The sequence below is a fragment of the Arachis hypogaea genome, chromosome 18 (genome assembly GCF_003086295.3).
Source record: "Arachis hypogaea cultivar Tifrunner chromosome 18, arahy.Tifrunner.gnm2.J5K5, whole genome shotgun sequence".
In the NCBI taxonomy this organism is placed as follows: Eukaryota; Viridiplantae; Streptophyta; class Magnoliopsida; order Fabales; family Fabaceae; genus Arachis; species Arachis hypogaea.
Genome location: NC_092053.1, coordinates 102,651,387 through 102,678,366, shown reverse-complemented (window position 1 = coordinate 102,678,366; position 26,980 = coordinate 102,651,387). Strand labels below are relative to the sequence as shown.

At 35.7% G+C, this 26,980-nt stretch overlaps 1 protein-coding gene and 2 non-coding genes across 4 annotated transcripts; 2 read left to right on the top strand and 1 right to left on the bottom strand.

The window, feature by feature from the left end:
- Positions 1-1,631: 1,631 nt before the first annotated feature.
- LOC112774865 (small nucleolar RNA R71) lies at positions 1,632-1,739 on the bottom strand. Its single transcript, XR_003189323.1, has one exon. It is a non-coding gene; the product is annotated as a small nucleolar RNA R71 (small nucleolar RNA).
- A 6,638-nt stretch (positions 1,740-8,377) lies between these two features.
- On the top strand, positions 8,378-8,485 carry LOC112774097 (small nucleolar RNA R71). Its single transcript, XR_003188604.1, has one exon. It is a non-coding gene; the product is annotated as a small nucleolar RNA R71 (small nucleolar RNA).
- Positions 8,486-21,440: 12,955 nt separating this feature from the next.
- On the top strand, positions 21,441-24,951 carry LOC112773136 (pyruvate dehydrogenase (acetyl-transferring) kinase, mitochondrial). 2 transcript variants are annotated; one of them, XM_025818189.2, is made up of 6 exons: positions 21,441-21,740; positions 21,952-22,210; positions 22,344-22,524; positions 22,630-22,777; positions 23,804-24,023; positions 24,570-24,951. In XM_025818189.2, exons 1-6 carry the CDS (start codon positions 21,507-21,509, stop codon positions 24,626-24,628), a joined length of 1,101 nt encoding a protein of 366 aa, XP_025673974.1. In that variant the 5' UTR covers positions 21,441-21,506; the 3' UTR covers positions 24,629-24,951. The 2 variants fall into 2 exon arrangements, with proteins under 2 accessions (XP_025673974.1, XP_025673973.1); XM_025818188.2 differs by having other exon boundaries at positions 21,455-21,740; positions 22,344-22,777; positions 24,570-24,824.
- The last annotated feature ends 2,029 nt before the right edge of the window (positions 24,952-26,980 follow it).

Sequence of the window (26,980 nt, the reverse complement as noted above, 5' to 3'; positions counted from 1 at the left end):
AAAAATAAGTTCTTGATGTTCATCTTGATCTTCAAAGTGTTCTTGGTGTTCATCTTGACATTCATAGCATTCTTGCATGCATTCATTGTTTTGATCTAAAAATTTTCATGCATTGCATCATTTTCATGTTTTTCTCTCTCATCATAAAAATTCAAAAAATCAAAAAAATATCTTCCCCTTTTTCTCTCTTAAAATTTCGAAAATTAGATTTGACTTTTTCAAAAATTTTTAAAATCTAGTTGTTTTTATGAGTCAAATTAAATTTTCAATTTAAAAATCTTACCTTTTTCAAAATCTTTTTCAAAAATCAAATCTTTTTCATTTTTCTTATCTATTTTCGAAAATTTTAAAAAAAATATTTTTCAAAAATATTTTTCTTAATTTTACATCATATTTTCGAAAATAACATCATCAATTAATGTTTTGATTCAAAAATTTCAAGTTTGTTACTTGCTTGCTAAGAATGATTCAAACTTTAAGTTCTAGAATCATATCTTGTGATTTCTTATTAATCAAGTCATTAATTGTGATTTTAAAAATCAAATCTTTTTCAAAACTAATTTCAATCATATCTTTTCAAAAATATCTCTTTATCTTATCTTTTTCAAAATTTGATTTTAAAATATCCTTTCTAACTTCTGATCTTCTTATCTTTTCAAAAATTGATTTTCAAATTTGTTTCAACTAACTAACTAACTTTTTGTTTGTTTCTTATCTTTTTCAAAACTACCTAACTAACTCTCTCTCTAATTTTCGAAAATATCTTCCCTCTTTTTCAAAATTTCTTTTTAATTAACTAATTATTTTAATTTTTTATTTTAATTTTCGAAAAATTACTAACCTTTTTCAAAAACTATTTTCGAAAATCACTAACTCTTTTTCAAAAATAATTTTCGAAAATTCTCCTTCTCTCTCATCTCCTTCTATTTATTTATTAATCTACTAACACCTTTCTTCATCCCACATCTCTGCTCTCCTTACCCTTGTGTTTCTTTCTTTACATTACATTCTTTTCTTCTTCTACTCACACAGGGGAACTTCTATACCTGTGGTAAAAAGGATCCCTATTATTATTTTTTTGTTCCCTTCTCCTTCATATGAGCAGGAGCAAGGACAAGAATATTCTTGTTGAAGCAGATCTAGAACCTGAAAGGACTCTGAAGAGGAAACTAAGAGAAGCTAAATTACAATAATCCAGCAAGCACCTTTCAGAAATTTTCGAACGGAAAGAGGAGATGGCAGCCGAAAATAATAATAATGCAAGGAGGATGCTTGGTGACTTTACTACACCTAATTCCAATTTACATGGAAGAAGCATCTCCATTCCTGCCATTGGAGAAAACAATTTTGAGCTGAAACCTCAATTAGTTTCTCTGATGCAGCAGAACTGCAAGTTTCATGGACTTCCATCTGAAGATCCTTTTCAGTTCTTAACTGAATTCTTGCAGATATGTGATACTGTTAAGACTAATGGAGTAGATCCTGAAGTCTACAGGCTCATACTTTTCCCTTTTGCTGTAAGAGACAGAGCCAGAGTATGGTTGGACTCTCAACCCAAAGATAGCCTGAACTCTTGGGATAAGCTGGTCAAGGCTTTCTTAGCCAAGTTCTTTCCTCCTCAAAAGCTGAGTAAGCTTAGAGTGGATGTTCAGACCTTCAGACAGAAAGAAGGTGAATCCCTCTATGAAGCTTGGGAGAGATACAAAGAACTGACCAAAAAGTGTCCTTCTGACATGCTTTCAGAATGGACCATCCTGGATATATTCTATGATGGTCTATCTGAATTAGCTAAAATGTCATTGGATACCTCTGCAGGTGGATCCATTCACTTAAAGAAAATGCCTGCAGAAGCTCAAGAACTCATTGACATGGTTGCTAATAACCAGTTCATGTACACTTCTGAGAGGAATCCTGTGAGTAATGGGACGCCTATGAAGAAGGGAGTTCTTGAAATTGATACTCTGAATGCCATATTGGCTCAGAATAAAATATTGACTCAGCAAGTCAATATGATTTCTCAGAGTCTGAATAGAATGCAAGCTGCATCCAACAGTACTCAAGAGGCATCTTCTGAAGAAGAAGCTTATGATCCTGAAAACCCTGCAATAGCAGAGGTAAATTATATGGGTGAACTATATGGAAGCACCTATAATCCATCATGGAGAAATCACCCAAATCTCTCATGGAAGGATCAACAAAAGCCTCAACAAGGCTTTAATAATGGTGGAAGAAATAGGTTTAACAATAGTAAACCTTTTCCATCATCCACTCAGCAACAGACAGAGAACTCTGAACAAAATACCTCTAATTTAGCAAACTTAGTCTCTGGTCTATCTAAGGCCACTGTAAGTTTCATGAATGAAACAAGGTTCTCCATTCAAAATTTGGAGGCACAAGTGGGCCAGCTGAGTAAAAGGATCACTGAAATCCCTCCTAGTACTCTCCCAAGCAATACAGAAGAAAATCCAAAAGGAGAGTGCAAGGCCATTGACATAGTCAATACGGCTGAACCTGGAGAGGAAGGGGAGGACGTAAATCCCAGTGAGGAAGACCTCCTGGGACATCCAGTGATCAATAAGGAGTTTCCCTTTGAGGAACCAAAGGAATCTGAGACTCATCTAGAGACCATAGAGATTCCATTGAACCTCCTTATGCCCTTCATGAGCTCTGACGAGTATTCATCTTCTGAAGAGAATGAGGATGTTACTGAAGAGCAAGTTACCAAGTACCTTGATGCAATCATGAAGCTGAATGCCAAATTATTTGGTATTGAGACTTGGGTAGATGAACCTCCCTTGTTCACCAATGAACTAAGTGATCTGGATCAACTGACATTGCCTCAGAAGAAACAGGATCCTGGAAAGTTCGTAATACCTTGTACCATAGGCAACATGATCTTTGAAAAGGCTCTGTGTGACCTTGGTTCAGGGATAAACCTCATGCCCCTCTCTGTAATAGAGAAACTGGGAATCTTTGGGGTGCAAGCTACTAAAATCTCATTAGAGATGGCAGACAATTCAAGAAAACAGGCTTATGGACAAGTAGAGGACGTGTTAGTAAAGGTTGAAGGCCTTTGCATCCCTGCTGATTTCATAATCCTTGATACTGGGAAGGATGAGGATGAATCCATCATCCTTGGAAGACCTTTCCTCGCCACAGCAAGAGCTGTGATTGATGTTGACAGAGGTGAATTAGTCCTTCAATTGAATGAGGACTCCCTTGTGTTTACAACTCAAGGTTACCCTTCTGTAAACATGGAAAAGAGGCACAGTAAGCTTCTCTCAAAACAGAGTCAACCAGAGCCCCCACAGTCAAACTCTAAGTTTGGTGTTGGGAGGCCACAACCAAACTCTAAGTTTGGTGTTGAACTCCCATATCCAAACTCTAAGTTTGGTGTTGGGAAGTCTCAACAATGCTCTGAACATCTGTGAGGCTCCATGAGAGCCCACTGTCAAGCTATTGACATTAAAGAAGCGCTTGTTGGGAGGCAACCCAATTTTTATTTATCTAATTTTATTTTTCTTGTTCTTTCATGTTTTATTAGGTTCATGATCATGTGGAGTCACAAAATAAATATAAAATTGAAAACAGAATAAAAAATAGCAGAAGAAAAATCACACCCTGGAGGAAGACCTTACTGGCGTTTAAACGCCAGTAAGAAGTATCTGGCTGGCGTTCAACGCCAGAATTGCACCCTGGAGAAGAGCTGGCACTGAACACCTAGAACAAGCATGGTTCTGGCATTCAACGCCAGAAATGGGCAACAAATGGGTGTTCAACGCCCAGAACAAGCACCAATCTGGCGCTGAACGCCCAGAGTTGTGTGCAAGGGTATTTTGCATGCCTAATTTGGTGCAAGGTTGTAAATCCTTGAACACCTCAGGATCTATGGACCCCACAGGATCACCTCAGGATCTGTGGACCCCACAGGATCCCTACCTACCTCCACTCACTTCTTCTCACCCCTCTTTCACACAATCCCATAAACACTCTTCCCCAAAACTCTTCATCAATCACCTTAATCTTTCTTCCCTATAACCACTTCACCACTCACATCCATCCACTCTTCCCCATAAACCTACCTCATAAACCCCACCTACCTTCAAAATTCAAAATCAATTTCCCACCCAAAACCCACCCTTATGGCCGAACCTTACCCCCCCTCCCTTCCCTATATAAAGCCCTCCATTCTTCTTCATTTTCACACAACACAACCCTCTCCTCCATATTTTCTTCTTCTTCTTCATCTATTCTTTCTTCTCTTGCTCGAGGGCGAGCAATATTCTAAGTTTGGTGTGGTAAAAACATAAGCTTTTTGTTTTTCCATTACCATTGATGGCACCCAAGACCGGAGAATCCTCTAGAAAAGGGAAAGGGAAGACAAAAGCTTCCACCTCCGAGTCATAGGAGATGGAAAGATTCATCTCCAAAGCTCATCAAGACCATTTCTATGATGTTGTGGTCAAGAAGAAGGTGATCCCCGAGGTCCCTTTCAAGCTCAAGAAGAATGAGTATCCGGAGATCCGACATGAAATCCAAAGAAGAGGTTGGGAAGTTCTAACAAACCCCATCCAACAAGTCGGCATCCTAATGGTTCAAGAGTTCTATGCCAATGCATGGATCACTAGGAACCATGATCAAAGTAAGAACCCAAACCCAAAGAATTATATTACAATGGTTCGGGGGAAATACTTAGATTTTAGTCCGGAAAATGTGAGGTTGGCGTTTAACTTGCCTATGATGCAAGGAGATGCACGCCCCTACACTAGAAGGGTCAACTTTAATCAAAGGTTGGACCAAGTCCTCATGGACATATGTGTGGAAGGAGCTCAATGGAAGATTGACTCCAAAGGCAAGCCAGTTCAATTAAGAAGACTGGACCTCAAGTCTGTGGCTAGAGGATGGTTGGAGTTCATCCAACGCTCCATCATCCCCACTAGCAACCGATCTGAAGTTACTGTGGATCGGGCCATCATGATCCATAGCATCATGATTGGAGAAGAAGTAGAAGTTCATGAAGTCATCTCCCTTGAACTCTACAAAATAGCCGAAAAGCCCTCCCCTGGGGCAAGGCTAGTTTTTCCTCATCTTATTTGCCATCTATGTTACTCAGCTGGAGCTTTCATAGAAGGAGACATTCCCATTGAGGAAGAGAAGCCCATCACTAAGAAAAGGATAGAGCAAGCAAGAAAGCCCATTCATGGATCTCAAGAGACGCATGAAGCTCATCACCATGAGATCCCGGGGATGCCTCAAATGCATTTTCCTCCACAAAACTATTGGGAGCAAAATCAACACCTCTCTAGGAGAATTAAGTTCCAACATGGGACAATTAAGGGTGGAACATCAAGAGCACTCCATCATCCTTCATGAAATAAGAGAAGATCAAAAAGCAATGAGGGAGGAGCAACAAAGACAAGGAAGAGACATAGAAGAGCTCAAGGACATCATTGGTTCCTCAAGAAGGAAACGCCACCATCACTAAGGTGGACTCATTCCTTGTTCTTACATTCTCTGTTTTTCGTTTTCTCTATGTTAAGTGCTTATCCATGTTTGTGTCTTCATTACATGATCATTAGTATTTAGTAACTTTGTCTTAAAGTTATGAATGTCCTATGAATCCATCACCTCTCTTAAATGAAAACTATTTTAATTCAAAAGAACAAGAAGTACATGAGTTTCGAATTTATCCTTGAACTTAGTTTAATTATATTGATGTGGTGACAATACTTTTTGTTTTCTGAATGAATGCTTGAACAGTGCATATGTCTTTTGAAGTTGTTGTTTAAGAATGTTAAATATGTTGGCTCTTGAAAGAATGATGATAAGGAGACATGTTATTTGATAATCTGAAAAATCATAAAAATGATTCTTGAAGCAAGAAAAAGCAGCAAAGAACAAAGCTTGCAGAAAAAAAAAAGGGAAAAAAATATAGGCAAAAAAAAATAAAAAGAAAAAGCAAGCAGAAAAAGCCAAAAGCTCTTAAAACCAAGAGGCAAGAGCAAAAAGCCAATAACCCTTAAAACCAAAAGACAAGGGTAAATAAAAAGGATCCCAAGGCTTTGAGCATCAGTGGATAGGAGGGCCTAAAGGAATAAAATCCTGGCCTAAGCGGCTAAACCAAGCTGTCCCTAACCATGTGCTTGTGGCGTGAAGGTGTCAAGTGAAAACTTGAGACTGAGCGGTTAAAGTCAAGGTCCGAAGCAAAAGAAGAGTGTTCTTAAGAACTCTGGACACCTATAATTGGGGACTTTAGCAAAGCTGAGTCACAATCTGAAAAGGTTCACCCAATTATGTGTCTGTGGCATTTATGTATCCGGTGATAATACTGGAAAACAAAGTGCTTAGGGCCACGGCCAAGACTCATAAAATAGCTGTGTTCAAGAATCACCATACTGAACTAGGAGAATCAATAACACTATCTGAACTCTGAGTTCCTATAGATGCCAATCATTCTGAACCTCAATGGATAAAGCGAGATGCCAAAACTATTCAAGAGGCAAAAAGCTACAAGTCCCACTCATCTGATTGGAGCTATGTTTTATTGATAGTTTAGAATTTATAGTATATTCTCTTCTTTTTATCCTATTTGATTTTCAGTTGCTTGGGGACAAGCAACAATTTAAGTTTGGTGTTGTGATGAGCGGATAATTTATACGCTTTTTGGCATTGTTTTTAGTATGTTTTTAGTAGAATCTAGTTACTTTTAGGGATGTTTTCATTAGTTTTTATGTTAAATTTACATTTCTGGACTTTACTATGATTTTGTGTGTTTTTTTGTGATTTCAAGTATTTTCTGGCTGAAATTGAGGGACTTGAGCAAAAATCAGATTCAGAGGTTGAAGAAGGACTGCTGATGCTGTTGGATTCTGATCTCCCTGCACTCAAAGTGGATTTTCTGGAGCTACAGAACTCAAAATGGTGCGCTTCTAATTGAGTTGGAAAGTAGACATCCAGGGCTTTCCAGCAATATATAATAGTCTATACTTTGGTCGAGTTTAAACGACGTAAAAGGGCGTTGAACGTCAGTTCTACGCTGCTGTCTGGAGTTAAACGCCAGAAACACGTCACAAGCCAGAGTTGAACGCCAGAAATACGTTACAAACTGGCGTTCAACTCCAAGATTGACCTCTACACGTGTAACATTCAAGCTCAGCCCAAGCACACACCAAGTGGGCCCCGGAAGCGGATTTATGCATCAATTACTTACTTCTGTAAACCCTAGTAACTAGTTTAGTATAAATAGGACTTTTTACTATTGTATTAGACATCTTCGGATCATCTTTGATCAGTTTTATGCTATCTTAGACTTTCATGGGGGCTGGCCATTCGGCCATGCCTGGACTATTATCACTTATGTATTTTCATACGGTAGAGTTTCTGCACTCCATAGATTAAGGTGTGGAGCTCTACTGTTCCTCAAAGATTAATGCAAAGTACTACTGTTTTTCTATTCAATTCAACTTATTCCGCTTCTAAGATATTCATTCGCACTTCAACCTGAATGTGATGAACGTGACAATCATCATCATTCCCTATGAACGCGTGCCTGACAACCACTTCCATTCTACCTTAGATTGAATGAGTATCTCTTGGATCTCTTAATCAGAATCTTCGTGGTATAAGCTAGATTGATGGCGGCATTCATGAGAGTCCGGAAAGTCTAAACCTTGTCTGTGGTATTCCGAGTAGGACTCTGGGATTGAATGACTGTGACGAACTTCAAACTCGCGAGTGCTGGGCGTAGTGGCAGACGCAAAAGGAGGGTGAATCCTATTTCAGTATGATCGAGAACCTCAGATGATTAGCCGTGCTGTGACAGAGCATTTGGACCATTTTCACAAGAGGATTGGATGCAGCCATTGGCAAGGGTGATGCCTCCAGACGATTAGCCATGCAGTGACAGCGCATCGGACCATTTTCCAGAGAGGATTAAAAGTAGCGATTGACAACGGTGATGTCCTTACATAAAGCCAGCCATGGAAAGGAGTAAGACTGATTGGATGAAGACAGCAGGAAAGCTGAGGTTCAGAGGAACGAAAGCATCTCTATACACTTATCTGAAATTCTCACCAATGATATACATAAGTGTTTCTATCCTTATTTTCTATCTATTTATTATTTATGTTCGAAAACTTCATAACTATTTTATATCCGCCTGACTGAGATTTACAAGGTGACCATAGCTTGCTTCATACCAACAATCTCCGTGGGATCGACCCTTACTCACGTAAGGTTTATTACTTGGACGACCCAGTGCACTTGCTGGTTAGTTGTATCGAAGTTGTGAATGAAAAACGATTTATTAAGACGTGCGTATAGAGTTTCTGGCGCCGTTTCCTGAGATCACAATTTCGTGCACCATGCTCCATTCTGAAAGCATGTCAGAAGGACACCTTCTGATCAATTGCTTGTATCTTTCCCAAGCTTCATAGAGGGATTCACCTTCCTTCTGTCTGAAGGTTTGGACTTCCACTCTAAGCTTGCTCAATTTTTGAGGTGGAAAAAACTTTGCCAAGAAGGCATTGACTAGCTTTTCCCAAGAGTTCAGGCTTTCTTTAGGTTGTGTATCCAACCATGTTCTAGCTCTGTCTCTTACAGCAAAGGGAAAGAGCATAAGCTTGTAGACCTCAGGATCAACCCCATTAGTCTTGACAGTGTCACAGATTTGTAAGAATTCAGCTAAGAACTGATGAGGATCTTCCAATGGAAGTCCACAAAACTTGCATATTCTGTTGCATCAGAGAAACTAATTGAGGCTTAAGCTCAAAGTTTTTTGCTCCAATGGCAGGGATTGAGATGCTTCTCCCATAGAAGTCGGGAGTAGGTGCAGTAAAGTCACCAAGTACCTTCCTTGCATTGTTGGCATTGTTGTTATTTTCGGCTGCCATGGCTTCTTCTTGTTTGAAAGTTTCTGTTAGGTCCTCTATAGAGAGTTGTACTTTAGCTTCTTTTAGCTTTCTCTTCAAGGTCCTTTCAGGTTCAGGATTAGCTTCAACAAGAATGCCATTGTCCTTGCTCCTGCTCATATAAAAAGAGAGGAGAAGAAAATATGGAATCCTCTATATCACAGTATAGAGATTCCTTGAGGTGTCAGAGGAAAATAAAAAAAAATAGAAGGATGAGGTAGAGAAGAGAGAATTCAAACTTATCAAGAGGGACAGAGTTCGAATTACTGATAATGGAGAAGTGTTAGTCCTTTAAATAGAAGGATTTGGGAAGAGGGGAAGAATTTTCGAAATTAAAGTAAAAAGATTTTGAAATAATTAAAAGAAATTTTGAAATTTTGGTAAATGATTTTCGAAAACTAAGATTGGGAAAGAAATTAAGTGTTTTTTGGAAAAGATTTTGAAATTAGAAATAAAAAATATATGATTGAAAATTAATTTTGAAAAAGATGTGATTGAAAAGATATGATTGAGAAGATATGATTGAGAATCAAATTAAAAAGAGAAATTTTTAAAATTAAAGTTGATTACTTGACTAACAGGAAATTAAAAGATATGATTCTAGAATTAAAATTTGATCCTTTCTTAATAGGCAAGTAACAACTTAAAAATTTTGAGTTAAATCATTAATTGTAGCAAGGATTTTCGAAAATAATAATAATTTAAAAAATGGAAAGAAATTGATTTTGAAAAGATATGATTGAAGAGATATGATTTGAAAAAGATTTGAATTAAAAACAAAATCTTCCCTCTAGTGTCCTCCTGGCGTTAAACGCTCAGAATGGCATCCATTCTGGCATTTAACGCCAGTTTTCCTTCCTCACTAAGCGTTTTGAATGCCCAGCTTTTTCTCTGTAATTCCTCTACTGCATGTTCTTGAATCTTCAATTCTCTGTATTATTGACTTGAAAAGACATGGTTGGAAAACTAAGATTAAACAAATAATGCATGCAGGACACCAAACTTAGAAGTTTGTATACTAAGGACTATAACAATTTGAAAATGCATATGAGAAACAACAAAAGACACAAAACAAGAGAATTTAAAGATATGAGCAAGGAAATCATCAAGAACAACTTGAAGATCAATGAAGAACATAATGCATGTAATTTTCGAAAATTAGAAGAATGCAATTAACACCAAACTCAAGATTAGACACTAGACTCAAACAAGAAACATAAAATATTTTTGATTTTAAGATTTTTTAAAAATTTTTTCTAATTTTTTTGAAAATTAAGTGGAAAAAGAGAAAAAAAAGGACTTCAAAATTCTTAATGAGAATTCCAGGAATCATGCAATGTTAGTCTAAAACTCCGGTCCAGGAATTAGACATGGCTTACTAGCCAACCAAGCTTTCAGTGAAAGCTTCGGTCCAAAATACTAGACATGGCCAATGGCCAGCCAAGCTTTAGCAAATCATTACGTTCAACAGCAAGATTGATAGAAACCAACAAGCCCTTGTGATGATAAGTTGAAACCTCAGTCCAAAAGATTAGACATGGCTTCTCAGCCAGCCAGACTTCAATAAATCATCATGAAACTCTAGAATTCATTCTTAAAAGTTCTGAAGAACAAAATAGAAATACAATTTTTTTTTTGAAATTTTTTGAAAATTAAAAGGTAAAAAGCTTAAACATAAAATAAAACTACCTAATCTGGGCAACAAGATGAACCGTCAACTGTCCAAACTTGAACAATCCCCGGCAACGGCGCCAAACACTTGGTGCACGAAATTGTGATCATCAATGGCGCCAACATCATGGTACGCACAATTATAATCTCAACTCTTTGTCACAACTCCGCACAACTAACCAGCAAATGTACTGGGTCGTCCAAGTAATAAACCTTACGTGAGTAAGGGTCGATCCCACGGAGATTGTGATGCGCATAAACTAGTTATGCTACGATTTAGGAAATTGCACGATCGGCAAAATTCCTTCCGGCAAGTGCACCGGTTATCGTCAAGTAAAAACTCACAATAGAGTGAGGTCGAATCCCACAAGGATTGGTTGAATGAGCAATTCGGATTAGAAGTATGTCTAGTTGAGCGGAATCAAGAATTAGATGAGAATTGCGGAATGTAAAATTGGTGGGAAACGTAAATGGCAAGAAATTGAAATGGCGGAATCTTAAATTGCATGAATTAAAGAGCAGAAGCTAAATTGCTGAAATTAAAAGGGAATGGGGGTGATTGCATGAATTGAGTTGCAGAATGTAAAGAGAAAGTAGAAATCAGAGATGGGGAATTCATTGGGTTATAGGAGATATTGAGATCTCCGAATCAAAACATGTTTATCTCTTCCTCAACCAATGCGTTCATTGAATTTTGCTTGGCAATCTTATATGATTGGATCCCAATCCCTTGGCTCACCAATTCTCTCTAAAAACAAACAAATTCCCAATCCCTTGGTTTAAATGTTCATAAGAAGAGATGATGCTCGATCACTGATTATACCACACAGTTTCATGAACCACAATTTGGTAGGATTACATGTCACAATATCCATCCAAACCCCAATCCAATTCACTGTGAGAAAGCTTCTCTAGCATGAATCCTCCATTCCTTTCCCAAGGTTCCGAAGGATTCCAATTATGAGTAGTTTCTTTCCCAAGACAACTACCCAATGGAATTAGATCGAGAAACTTTCTAACAAAATTCAAGAGAAAAGATTGAAGAAGAAGATAAACTATTATTGATTCATTGAATTACAATAGAGCTCCCTAACCCAATGAAAGGGGGTTTAGTGAGTCATAGCTCTGAATTCAATTACAAGGTATGAAAACTAGCAAAATGAAAAGGTCAAAGTCCCTCCTAACTTAAATTCTATCCTATTTATACACTTTCTATATTGAGCTTCTGTTGTGTTTCTTGGGCTTTGAGGCCTCTCCCTGCTTTCCTTTTGCTTTGGGTTTATGATCCATAATCTTGATGAGGCTGCTGATCCACATTCTGTAACATTCATTGAGCCAACTTAGTGATAATCAAGTAATGACACATGACTCAACAAATTGAAATTCCAGACTCATCAATCCTTCAGGCCCAATCCCATAAACCATGATATTCAATTGGGTTTCATACCAGAGTAAGTTTAAGTTAATGTTTGTGCTCAAAAGCTAACTTAAACTGCAATATTTTTGGCCCAGAAACCTTTTCCAATAGTGGCGTTTAAGTTGCAGTTTAAGCTTAAACTGCAGCTTAAACGCCAGACACTTCCAGTGATGCCTTTTGTGGAAGCACGTTTAAGCTTCAGTTTAAGGTTAAACTGAAGCTTAAACGTGGAAATGGAAGAAGGCATCCCTGGAGGGTAACGTAGTCGAACATGTTTAAGCTTCAGTTTAAGGTTAAACTGAAGCTTAAACGTGGAGATAGGAAAGGCAGCCCTGGAGGTCGAACACGTTTAAGCTCCAGTTTAAGGTTAAACTGGAGCTTAAACGTGGAAATAGAGAAAGCCATCCTGGAGGTGTCGAACACGTTTAAGCTCCAGTTTAAGGTTAAACTGGAGCTTAAACGTGGAAGGGGAGAAAGGTAGCCCTGGAGGTGTCGAACACGTTTAAGCTCCAGTTTAAGGTTAAACTGGAGCTTAAACGTGGAAATGGAGAAAGCAACCCTGGAGGAGAAAACTTGGTCGAACACGTTTAAGCTCCAGTTTAAGGTTAAACTGGAGCTTAAACGTGGAAATGGCTCCCTGGTTCATTTCCCATTTCTGGCGTTTAACTTCCAGTTTAAGGTTAAACTGGAGGTTAAACGCCACTTTCACCCTTTTCTCAGCTTTCATGATTTTGGCCGTTTAAGTTCCAGTTTAAGCTTAAACTGGAACTTAAACTCCACATGTGATATTCAAGCTTCCTTTATTGATTTTTATTGCTTCCTTGCCTAGCCTCTTCTTCCCTGAAATCATCCAAACAACTGCATCAAAGTCTTGCAAATTTTCATGAGAATCTTCCATTCATAGCATTTAAGTAATATAACTAAAAACTTCATGAAATTTGCATAAAAATCATGCTGTTTGGATGGTTCATTGCTTTGTTATTCATTTAACCATTCTTGGTTACTTTAAGCTCAAGAAAATGCATAAAACAACTAAAACTAACAGAAAAATGCTAGTGAAACTAGCCTAAGATGCCTTGGCATCAGATTGTCGGCTTGAAGCAAGCTATGGTCATCTTGTAAATCTCAGTCAGGCGAATTCAAATGGTTATGGAGAATTGATAATTAAAATATGAATAAAACATAAAATAGGATAGAGATACTTATGTAATTCATTGGTGAGAATTTCAGATAAGCGTATGAAGATGCTTTGTTCCTTCTAAACCTTTGCTTTCCTATTGCCTTCTTCCAATCATTCATACTCCTTTTCATGGCAAGCTGTATGTTGGGTTTCACTGTTGTCAATGGCTACCTCCCGTCCTCTCAGTGAAAATGTTCCAAATGCGCTGTCACCGCAAGACTAATCAGCTGTTGGTTCTCGATCATGTTGGAATAGGATCCATTGATCCTTTTGCGTCTGTCACTACGCCCAACACTCGTGAGTTTGAAGCTCGTCACAGTCATCCCTTCCCTGATCCTACTCAAAATACCACAGACAAGGTTTAGACTTTCCAAATCTCAGGAATGGCCACCAATTGATTCTAGCCTATACCATGAAGGTTCTAATCTTAGATTAGAAACCCAAGAGATACACATTCAAGCTTGTTTGCATGTAGAACGGAAGTGGTTGTCAGGCACGCGTTCATAGGTGAGAATGGTGATGAGTGTCACGGATCATCACATTCATCATGTTGAAGAACGAATGGATATCTTAGAACAGAAATAGGCTTGAGTTGAATAGAAAAATAATAGTATTTTGCATTAATTCATGAGGAACAGCAGAGCTCCACACCTTAATCTATGGTGTGTAGAAACTCCACCGTTGAAATTACTAAAGTGATAATGGTGATCATTGGCTTATGCCCCAGAGAGGGAACCAGAAGAACCAAGATCAAAAGTATGATCAAGTGTTTAAAATACAATAGCAAAAGGTCCTATTTGTAGAAAACTAGTAACCTAGGGTTTATAGAAATGAGTAAATGATGCAGAATCCACTTCAGGGCTCACTTGGTGTGTGCTTGGGCTGAGCGTTGAAGCTTTCACGTGTAGAGTTTTCTTGGAGTTAAACGCCAGCTTTTGTGCCAGTTTGGGCGTTTAACTCCAGCTTTTATGCCAGTTCTGGCGTTTTGACGCCAGAATTTCTATGCTGACGTGGAACACCAGTTTGGGCCATCAAATCTCGAGCAAAGTATGGACTATTATATATTGCTGGAAAGCCCATGATGTCTACTTTCCAACGCAATTGAGAGCGCATCAATTGGGATTCTTTAGCTCCAGAAAATCTACTTCGAGTGCAAGGAGGTCAGAATCCAACAGCATCTGCAGTCCTTTTTCAGCCTCTGAATCAGATTTTTGCTCAGGTCCCTCAATTTCAGCCAGAAAATACCTGAAATCATAGAAAAACACACAAACTCATAGTAAAGTCCAGAAATGTGATTTTTATTTAAAAACTAATAAAAACATAATAAAAACTAACTAAAATATACTAAAAACATACTAAAAACAATGCCAAAAAAGCGTATAAATTATCCGCTCATCACAACACCAAACTTAAATTGTTGCTTGTCCCCAAGCAACTGAAAATCAAATAGGATAAAAAGAAGAGAATATACTATAAATTCCAAAATATCAATGAAACTTAGCTCCAATTATATGAGCGGGACTAGTAGCTTTTTGCCTCTGAACAGTTTTGGCATCTCACTTTATCCCTTGAAGTTCAGAATGATTGGCATCTATAGGAACTCAGAATTCAGATAGTGTTATTGATTCTCCTAGTTCTGTATGTTGATTCTTGAACATAGCTACTTTATGAGTCTTGGCCGTGACCCTAAGCATTTTGTTTTCCAGTATTACCACCGGATACATAAATGCCACAGACACATAACTGGGTGAACCTTTTCAGATTGTGACTCAGCTTTGCTAGAGTCCCTACTTAGAGGTGTCCAGAGCTCTTAAGCACAATCTTTTTGCTTTGGACCACGACTTTAACTGCTCAGTCTCAAGTTTTTACTTGACACCTTCGTGCCACAAGCACATGGTTAGGGACAGCTTGGTTTAGTCGCTTAGGCCAGGATTTTATTCCTTTAGGCCCTCCTATAGCCTTGGATCCTTTTCACCCTTGAGTTTTGGTTTAAAGGGTTACTGGCTTTTTGCTCTTGCCTTTTGGTTTAAAGAGCTCTTGGCTTTTTCTGCTTGCTTTTTCTTTTTCTTTCTTTTTTTTCTTTTTTTCTTTTATTTTTGCCAAAATTTTTTTTGCAAGCTTTTGCTTTTTCACTGCTTTTTCTTGCTTCAAGAATCAATTTTATGATTTTTCAGATCATCAACAACATTTTTCCTTTTTCATCATTCTTTCAAGAGCCAACAATTTTAACATTCATAAACAGCAAATTCAAAAGACATATGCACTGTTCAAGCATTCATTCAGAAAACAAAAAGTATTGTCACCACATCAAAATAATTAAACTAATTTCAAGGATGAATTCGAAATCATGTACTTCTTGTTCTTTTATTTTTAGAACATTTTTCATTTAAGAGAGGTGATGGATTCATAGGACATTCATAGCTTTAAGACATAGACACTTAAACACTAATGATCATATAGTACAAAGATCTCAAACAACACTTAATCACTCAATTACTAATGAGATGCCAAGGCAAAACTTAATCACTCACTAATGATCTCACTTTTGCTCAGTCTGATTCTGGCTTCTTTGTGGGTTTCGATGGTGCGACGCACGAACATGCTAAGCTCCCTGTGTTGTTTGAGCATCTCAGCCTGGTCTGGACAACAAGGATATGAGTGATTCAAAACAACTTTAGAAATTGTCCAAAGACCAACATCCTTCATTATGTGTACGTAAATTCTGGCCGGATAATTTAACCCAGCTAAAGGGTTTGTTTTGAAAGTTGGAGATATCTTTGATTTCCACCTCCCCTCTCTCGAGCATACAATTAGTTGATTCTTAATCTTGTCTCCATCCCGAGTCGTGTTCCTTATTTTAGTAGAAAAACCGGCAAGTTTGGAATAATGTTTGTAGAACTTTCCAGCTTCTTCTAATGTCTTGAAAATCATTCCCACCTTTGGAACAAATTTTTCATCCACAACACAGCTGGTCTGCATAGTGAACTGAAATCTTAATTATGGTGAACCGAAATCTTAATTACGGTGAAACAATTATATAGTGCTTAGGGAACAAAACAGAATATATTCGTCCAATTTTTTTGTAGACTCCTTTCTGCTTACCGAACTGAAAACATGAACATGGTGAACCAACTCTTTAGTACTCACCGAACCGAAAAGTTACTCACAATTACTCACAGGTAGTCACAGTTACTCACACTCACAATTACATATTATCAATTCAATTCAATTCAATTTAGATAAAGATCACCTCAGTCCATTCAATTCTCTTCAAATAAAATTAGCAATTTCATTCCATTGAATTAGATTCAAAATTCAATAATCCAAACCTCATTAAATTGATACATTTCGGAAGAATTTTCCAAATCGCACTCATTCAATTGATTTGAAGTTGATTCATTCATTGTTTCAATTCAGAAGTGCAAATCAAAGAAGAAAACGAAGAAGAAGATGAACGACGAAGCTAATTACGTTGAAGTCAATCTAAATTCATAATGCAGAGAAGAAAAACACAAAAACAGTAGAGCAACAAATTTAACGCAAAAAAAGGTTGATGTTGTATCGAAAGGTTTACGTTGAGAAAGGTTAGTGACGCAAAATAAGGATTAGGTTATATACGTTTGTTTTAGGTGCGTGTCACACAAACCACTGTGCGGGGCATGGAGTGAAACGAACTTGGATAACATCCATATAATTTTTACATGGATGTAGAGTTTTTTTGCTAATTTATTATTTTTTTTGCACCATAAATTATATTTAAGAATTGATATTTGATTGTTATTAATATAATTTTTTAAAAATATGCATTTAATTTTAATTTTATTTTATAATTTTATATTTTTATTTAATTATAACTGGGTCAACTGGATAAATCAGTGACCTATCAGTTGAACCAGTGACCCAGTGACCCAATCGTATAATCAGGTCAATTATCGGTTCAGTTTTGATAACTATGAGTGTTAATTCAAATGAGTTGGTTTTTAAGAAATTTGATATTATTTTAATTGTAATTTTTTTATAATCATACACATATCTTATTTATAGTGTAAACGAGATAATTATGAATGTATCTCGTTTACACTATAAACGAGATAAATCAATGTGATATAAATTAGTAAATACGCTACAAATTACATATTTCGGTAAATAAAATAATTAAATTATTTATTTAAAAAATCCCTTGTATTATAGTACAAAATTTATTTATGATACAATTTTTTGTTTTAAAAATAAAAAATTCTACTTAAACAAAAACTTCTACAACAGGGAAGAATGCATTCTGACATCGAGTCCTCAATCAATGTAGATGATTCAACAAGGTAGACCGAAGCAACTCGTCGATCAGCTATCACCACATCGTTGCCGAGAATGGCATAGCGATCAAACTAGTGACTGTCTACGGCTTATGCCTTCACTCGGGGGAGAGCACCCATCCAAAAAGCAGAAAAGTGAAGAAGTGACGTCCAAAATAAAAAATTCTACTTAAACAAATACTTTTATATATATATATATATATATATATATATATATATATATATATATATATATATATATATATATATATTGACAGAGTTATTTTTATTATATTATTAGGGTAAATTGCAAAAAATGTATTTGGATTATCTTGGTGTTGACAAAAATTTTTTAAATTTAGGAATAAAGTGAACCACTGGTGGGCTTCGGTTATTATACCCTCTGGAGCGCCGTTTAGGTTTTTTCACGTAAGTAGTACATACTTTTTCAACTTGTTCTGCTAGGGTTTTTCCCAAAACAGAATTTTTGTGCCATCTAGGTCAATGTTTGTTTTTGTCAACTTCTTTCTTTAATCCTTTCTTTATTCTTTCCTTTTAATTTGCCATGAGAGTTCTTTCATGGAATTATCGCGGTTTTGGAAGACCCCTGATAGTTCATAACCATAAAGGAATGTGTCAATCCCGCTCTTCCGAGATTGTGTTTCTATGTGAAACAAAAAAATAATCTCATCTGGTAGAAAGTAAGTTGAGATCTTGTCATTTTACGGATTGGAGGATTGTTAGTCCGACGGGTACAGCTGGTGGATTGGTTTTAGCATGGAAGGAGGGAACACCGGTTTGAGATTCTTGTTTAAAAAGAGTTTTTCATAGCTGCCAAGGTAACTGATCATGCTTTGAACTATTTTTGGGGGCTAATTGGGGTACATTTAAATAGCTTGGATGGGATTCGGTCTACCCAATACACAGAACTTTCCTCTTTTGTACAAGGTTTCTTTGGAAAAGTTATAATTATGGGTGATTTTAATACTATAGTGAGCCTCGATGAGAAGGAATGAGGGGGGTTAAAATCAGCTTAATCTATTTCTGAATTTCTGAATTTTATTAAAGGTGGTGGACTAAAGGACTTGGGTATGATTGGGAGAAGGTTCACCTGGACTAATAGGCGATGAGGGCAGGACCAAATCAAGGAGCGGCTTGACCGTGCACTTGCAAAGGGTGAGTGGATGGATTGTTTTCCATCAGCGTCGCTATCTCGACTTGCAGAAAATGGTTCAGATCATGCGCCTATCCTCCTTAATACAAATCCGGTCATAGAAAAATCTAATCAGAGGTTTAAGTTTCAGGAGAGATGGTGTGGTTTAGAAGAAATTAGGGTAATTATCACTGAAACTTGGAAGGAATGGGTGGATGGCTCAACAATGTTTGTTTTGGCTAAAAAAAAATTAAAGCATTGTAGGCACCGTATTGTTCAATGGCAGCAGCAGAATAAATCTAATTCGAAGAAGGACATTGGTGAACTCACATCACAACTTGAAATTCTCAGAGAGGAGGGTATTATAGGGGGAGAACAGGTTGAAGCCTTGGAAAATAAACTTGAAGATGCTTACTCTAGGGAGGAAAGCTATTGGAAGGAGAAATCTCGTGTAAAATGGCTAAAAGAAGGGGACAGAAATAAAAATTTCTTTCACCAATCATTCCAATCCAGAATCCGAAGAAATAAAATTGGGAAACTGGAAACGAATGATGGTACGTATGCTACCACCTGTGAGAAAATTGCACAAGTAGCTGAAACATACTTCAAGGATATCTTCACATTGATTAACCAAGCTAATTCGGCACATGCATTCAAAGATTTTGAAACCAAAGTTTCAGTAACCATGAACAGAAAATTAACTAGACCGGTCAGTTTTGATGAGGTAAAACGTACGGTCTTTAGTGTTCACCCCCAAAGCGCCCCTGGTGATGATGGATTTACGGCTAAATTCTTTCAATTCTACTGGAGTTTAGTAGGGGAGGATGTTTTTAAGGCTGTCCGCAGTTTCTTTGTCAGTGGTGACTACTAAAAAGCTTCAACCATACACAAATCTGTCTCATTCATAAGTTTCCTGATGCAAAGGATATGACACAGGTTAGACCTATCAGCCTTTCCTCAGTTGTGTATAAGATTATTTCTAAAGTACTAGTCCATCGGTTGGAAGGGTGTAGGATTGTTGAAAAGGGGTTGGTTTGGCAAGTTGGTGATGGATTCAGTATCCGAATCTTCAGTGATCTTTGGCTTACTCCTCCATATCCTTATGTTGTTTCTTCATTTAAACCTTTCAATCTACAAAATCAACCACTATTGATGGTCAGAGACTTAATACTTTCTAATGGTCAGTGGAATCAAACTCTAATTAGAAGTATTTTTTTTAGGACACTAGTCAGCGTGTGCTAGCAACAACAATTGGGGGTGGAGAAGATAAAATTTATTGGGCCCTTAATAAAAGTGGTTTGTATGAAGTGAGTACTGGGTACCGTGTGGTTTAAGGGTTCTCGCATCCTCCCATTGAATTTTGCCCAGAGATTATGAGACAACGAAATTTGTGGCAAGAATTGTGGAAGATGAAAATCCTAGGGAAGATTAAGATTTTTCTTTAGAGGGGCTTCCATGAAAAGTTTCCAGTGCTGCAAAAGCTTCATCGCATCCCATTGATTCAACCTATCTGCTGAAGATGCCTATAATTTCTAGAAACAATCAACCATTGCATCTTCCATTGTGTAAAATCAAAGGAAATTTGGTCAAAAATGAACTTAACAGTTACTAGAAGGAGCACCGAAGACTCTGATTTCTATGTCGAGTGGAACTTGAGAATGGGACCCTTGCGTACCCAACCCAATAACTCCTCTCAGAGAATGATGATGGAGATTTTGAGCTGGTCCTTATGGAAAACTAGGAACAAGTTCATCTTTGATAATGTATCAACTAGTGTGGAAGAGATATTGGCGTCGGCTTTGAAGCTGCAGAAAGAGTTTAAAAAATTCTCACTTTCTAATTGATGAGTACTTTACTTTATTTATCTCTTATTAGATTATTATATAATATTACCTTTATAGTAAAGTGTTGGGAGTTTTCCATTTCTTTTATTTGTCCCATATATGGACACCTATATGTTTCTTTCATTTCATGAATAGAATTATCTGACTTTGAAAAAACAAATTTAATTTTGTTATCAATAAAAATATTTTTAAATAATTAAAAATGTGTCAGAAATTCCCAATATAATAAGAGACATGCTCGTTAATGAAAAAACATGACGTGATCTACTTGCTAATATCAAGATTTTATTTGCCACATAAGAAGATGTATTTGTCGCATCACTATTTTTCATTAATGTAAAAGATTTCAGGTATACATTATTGTCATGTTTTTAAATAATTTGAAGATATTTTTATTAATAATAAAATTTAAAATATTTTTATCAAAAAAAATATTCGGATAATTTTGATGATTTATCTATATTATTATCATTTTATTATATTATAGACTTTATTATTATAATATAATTTTTTATTTTAAGAATTATATAGATTACTTTATAATTAATTGTGAAATCAAAATCTCCTCTATTATTTTTAATTATGTAAACGACTATGTATAGAAAGTTTATAGTATTAGATTTTTGCATTGCATAACTCTAAATCTAGTTAATTATTACCAATAGTGCAATGATGATTTCAACGTCTGATTAAAGCCATTGATATCTTTAAAAACACTATTATTTAATAATTGATTATAGCATCTAATTAGACTATTGATTATAGATAGCATCTAATTAGTGCCATTCAATCATTGGCTGCAACATAAAATTTTAGAATGTGCAATTCATTAAAAAGAATAAATCACTGCTAGGCTGCTAGCTAATAAATCCGTTTAACGAATTTTACTCATAAAACAGCCAAATTATATTACACTATAAAACATATAATAATTACTTTTTTAAGCCCTGATTATAAATAATTGTAACCACATGTATTGTTGAGCGAAATTGTTTTTTTGTTTTTGTTGCAAAAGAAGCAGGACTACAGAGCTACCATGCATGGCAACGAGAATCTCAAAGAAAGTGATGGAAGAGGTGCACCAGTGGGGATCCATGAAACAACACGGTGTGACCTTAAAGTACATGATGGAATTCGGGTCCAACCCTACTGACAAGAACCTCCTCCTCTCTGCTCAGTTTCTTCACATTGAGCTTCCCGTTAGAATTGCACGAAGATCCATCGAGCTCGAGAATCTTCCTTGTGGCTTATCTCAAAAACCTGCTGTTCTCAAGGCACATTACACTATCGTTGCTTTTACTTTTCTTCTATGTTGCATTTATACCAATACGAATCTTGTTGGTAGGTAAATACGACAATTTTAACAAAAATAAGTCGCAGATTTAATAAGTGTTACATTATTTGTGCATAATAGGGTTTCTTACTTTGTGGTAATTATTGATCTTCAATTTCATCTTTGATTGTGCTGCGTTTTGTGATTTATAGGTTAGAGATTGGTACTTGGATTCGTTCCGTGATCTTAGATCTTTTCGTGAGATAAAAGACATGAGTGATGAGAAAGAATTCACTAAGATAATCAAGGCTATTAAGGTGAGGCATGACAATGTGGTGCCAACAATGGCCTTGGGTGTTTTGCAATTAAAGAGAATTATGAATGCAAATACTGCTATTGAAGATCATACTGAGATTCATGAGTTCCTTGACCGCTTTTTCCTGTCAAGAATTGGAATCCGTATGCTTATTGGTTAGTGCTAATTCAAAAAATATTTAATTTCTTTTTAAGTTTTGTTGGCTCCAAATTTGGTAGTGGTTCAAAATCTAGTAAAGTAGTGTATGTTTATCTCTGTCCCTTTTTCATGTTTAACGTGTTGGAACAGGGCAACATTTAGAATTGCACAAAACTAATCCAAATCCAAATTGTGTTGGTTGTATACACACAAAAATGTCTCCATTGGATGTGACTAGGAATGCCATTGAAGATGCGCGAGCTATGTGTTATCGCGAATATGGCAATGCACCAGAAGTAACAATATATGGCGATCCTGATTTTACTTTTCCGTCCGTAACTACCTTCTTACTTCAATGGTGGATTCAATTTTCTTGTTTATTTTCTGCTTATACAATAGAAATGCTGTTGTTGTTTCTTTTTTCTTTTCACATCAGGTATGTTCCAAGTCACTTGCATCATATGGTATTTGAGTTGGTTAAGAATTCATTGCGAGCTGTCCAAGAGCGATTTGTGGATGATGACAGAGTTGCACCTCCCGTTAGAATCATTATTGCTGATGGAATAGAAGATGTTACCATAAAGGTATTTAGCCAAATTCAATGAATTCAACTGAAAAATGTGATTCCTACTTTCTGCATAATGTTTAGTCACACGTGTTTTTTATGAGAATGCATGAGTTATCATATATTAAGTTGTGGATATATGCCCTTGTGTGCACAATTATTTCTCCAACATGGACTTTTTCTTTGCATCTTTTCATGATTGAAGTCTAACTTTGTATCTATAAAATAGGATATTACTTTATGTTTCTGGTTGTTAAAAAACTGATGTCCTGAAGCATAGTTGTCCCGAAAGTAAGAATATAACAATTTTAAGGTAAGAACTAAGAAGGAATAGCTGTTGTCCCGAAGCATAGTTGTTATTAAGTTAATGACAATATTTTCTAAAGATATAATACGACTTTATAAAATTTTAACATAAAAGTAATAAAAATTCTCTATTCTCTTTAATGATGAAACTTTAAAACACTGAATGTTTGAAATATACATATACCAAGTGAAATCTGAAATATTTTGTGAGAAATATTTATAATTGAACAAATCAAAGCGAAAGGAAGCATTATTAAACGTGGTGGCCGTTGCAAAAGTCTCTCATTGATAAGGAGCAAAAATGTGCACTTGATGATGAAGGGATGATTCTCAACTGACTTAATCTAATTTGTAAATTATTCTTTAATCTTAACTCTAGCTTACTAGCAATGTTATTGTCAACTGCCAAATGATTGTTAAAAATGAAGCATTTGCTTAGCATACTAGTTAGGGAATATGAAGGAGCTATAAACTGTTATTCTATTCAACGATTGATCAGTTGAACTTATTTTATTTTACCATACAAACTCTCTTGTTTATTCCTTAAGTAGTTCCTTTAGCAAAACTTCTAAGATAATCACCAATGCAAAACCCATGTCACAGGGTGTACCACAAGCTAAAATTTATTATCTGAATTTTGACCTTGATTTTTTGCATGTTATTGGTGCTATTGATGAGGTTCTTTGTCTTAATTATTAAGTGGTTGGTGTGAATGATATTAAATTATTAATTATTGTAGATATCAGATGAGGGAGGAGGCATACCAAGAAGTGGACTTCCAAAGCTATTTACATATCTGTATAGCACAGCAAAAACAAATCAATTATTGGATGAAGATTCAGACCTTGGAATTGCTAATACTGTCACAATGGCTGGCTATGGTCATGGCCTCCCAATTAGCCGCTTGTATGCTAAGTATTTTGGTGGTGACCTTCAAATATTGTCCATGGAAGGATATGGTATTGTATAGCTCAACTATAACTAACTAACTAACTAACTAATTTTTGCTACTCCCATTTCATTTTCCTTCACAATATTTTTCATTTAGTGGACTTATTTATTTCCATCATTTTATCATAATTTGGAACTATTTCCATTGAAGATGAATTATTGTTAAACTTGATTCCATGTAATAATGTCTCATTTCTGCTTACTTTTCAGATATAGTTATCTCAACTATGTCGACCTCAATTCTCCACATTTTGTTGTTTATTATGTATAGTACATCAATTCAATATTTCATTCTTTCTATGTGTAACGTAATTTATTTTTCCTAGCATTTCTACAATCTTTAGAGTGAGGCTTTGAATTTTCTCAACTATATATTTTCTATTGTATATACTCCCAAATTTCCATTTGAGGCTAAATTTTAGTATCCATTTGTATTATAATTTTTTTATCTCTATTTTTTGGATCGGAATTCATCAGCAATTCAGTTAGTTGTTAGCTTTTGTTTTAGCTTTTCATTATCGATAACTCTCATAATTCAAGGGTATTACTTGCAGGCACAGATGCATATCTGCATTTATGTCGTTTGGGAGACTCAGAAGAACCTCTGCCTTGAAAATTCTCTGTTTTCGTCATTCTTTTATCCTAATACAAGAAGTTGCGATGGAGAGCTACGTAATTGATGACTAGGCATTTTTCTTGTGAATAGGTCTATAGGCGTATAGCGCTCAGCCGCACTGCCTTGATTTTTTTTTTAGTTGATATTACATTGACGACTATTACAAAATCACTTTAATTAAGTTTCGTTTTTTTTTCCATTGAAGTTTTTTCATTAAAAGTAAAGATCATGTCACTCTGATTTATAGTTTGTTTATATTTTTTCTGGGTACACTACAACATTTTTATCTACCAAACAACAATTAGAAAACGGTAACTAAAAATTGGAAAAATGGTTACTTTTGATCCAGAGCAACGCTTTGAAGTCCGAGGCAATGTTTTGGATAGCCTTGCACATACAGTTGTTGTATTAGGTCAAAAGCAACGCTTTTGCTTGTAATACCACGCTTATTAAGACAATTTTTTAAAAACGTTGCCTATTCTCGAAAAACAATGTTTCATAGCAGAGTTTTAGACCACACTTTTCACCTATTGTTTTTGCTTTGGCCACTAGTAGAAAGTGTTACCTATTCTTTCGAATATACAACCGATGAAAGTGTTGTCTATTTTTTTGAATATGGAACTGATAGAAAGATTTTTTTTTTTGGCGTGTTTAATAAATTTTTAGTAATAAAAGTAAAAGTACTAGAAAAATTGAAAAAATATTTTTTTGAGAAGGTATAATTTACATCTTTTTTAAAAAGAGATTTTTTCTTTAAAAAATATTTTTCACATAATAAATAAACAAAAAATTACTTTCATATTATTATATCCAAACATAATTGATAGATAAAAAGATCTTCTGGTATGAGTATCTAAACATAAAATTATTTTTACTTTTCTATAAGATCTTTTAAAAAAAATAACTTGAAAAAAAGATCTTTTCTTAAAAATCCACCTAAACAAGCCTAAAGTATTGCTTTCAATTGAATACGCCATTATATTTTTTATTTTTAACCTATGAAGCACGAACACTTCGTTGAATTGTGGTGTCCGCATGTCGGACACGATACTCGGCCGACACGCGTGTTTGCCGTGTCCAACCATGTCTTAACAAGAAATAAAAAATTCTTCTCCGGACACACCTATATGCATAGTTATTAGAATCGGACCAGACCGGTCGGTTCGACCAAAAAACCGGTTAAACAATCCTATACTGGTCTAGTCTAATGCTTGAACTGTATAAGGGGGTTTGAACCCCTCTCCTCAATGAAATTATAATACATACAGATATCTTTTATCAAATAGTTTACTTCTATTTAATTTATTTTAATTTTAGTTATAAACTCACTCATTCTTAAATTAATTATAATTTTATTTAACAACGATTATAAATTCACTTATTTTTTCTTTTCATAATTATATAATATCTAGGGTTAAGTATTTTTTTCGTCCCTAAGGTGTGAGGCCAAAATGAAAATCGTCCCGACCTTTTTTTGTTATTAAAATGATCCTCAACGTTACAAAACGTTATAAAATTGTCTTTTTCTACTTTAATTTTATTTTTTTTACCAAATTACCCTTAATAATTAATATAAATAATAAAAATAATATTAAAAAATAAAAACAAAACCTCCTCCCCTCCACCTGCACCCCCACTCCCTATCTCTTCCTTTTTTTCTCCCCCATCCCCTTCCTCATCCCCTTCTCTATTCAGCCTTTCTTTCAGTGCGCAAGAGAAATGAAAGACGAGTCTCTGAACTATGTTCCCAAGATTTGATGAATTCCATTGACATTGAAGGAGCAATGAATTCGCACACTCGAATTGTTGGCACCCAATCTTATCATCTGAAGCTAGGAGAAATTGGGTAAGGTCAATGTCCCTATTTTCCTCTTCAGACAAAATCATGAAACCAATTTGAGCATAAGGATGCATTGGCATGAACCAATTATCTTGCCATTGTGAAGAGTAACAACAACAATACCAACAATTTTTTTTAATTTCAAAAAAATTAAACAAAACCAACATAGAATCAACAATAACATTATATCCAAATTCAAAAATCCATCACAACAACAACACCAACTATTTTTTTAATTTCAAAAAATCAAACAAAACTAGCACAGAATCAACAACATCTCAGATTCAAAAGTTCTTCAACAAGAACAGCAATCCTTCAGAATTCAAGACAGAAAATTTCAAATTCCAATCCTTCAAACTCAAGAGAGAGAATGCAGAAAAGAGAGAAGGCAAAAGAGAGAAAAAAGAGAGAAGAGGGGTGGTGTTGCTGCCGTCCGTCACCATTGCGGTTGAAGGAAAAAGGAGGAAGAAGTGATGGCATGGAAGCTACTACCGTCGCAGTGGCCGTCG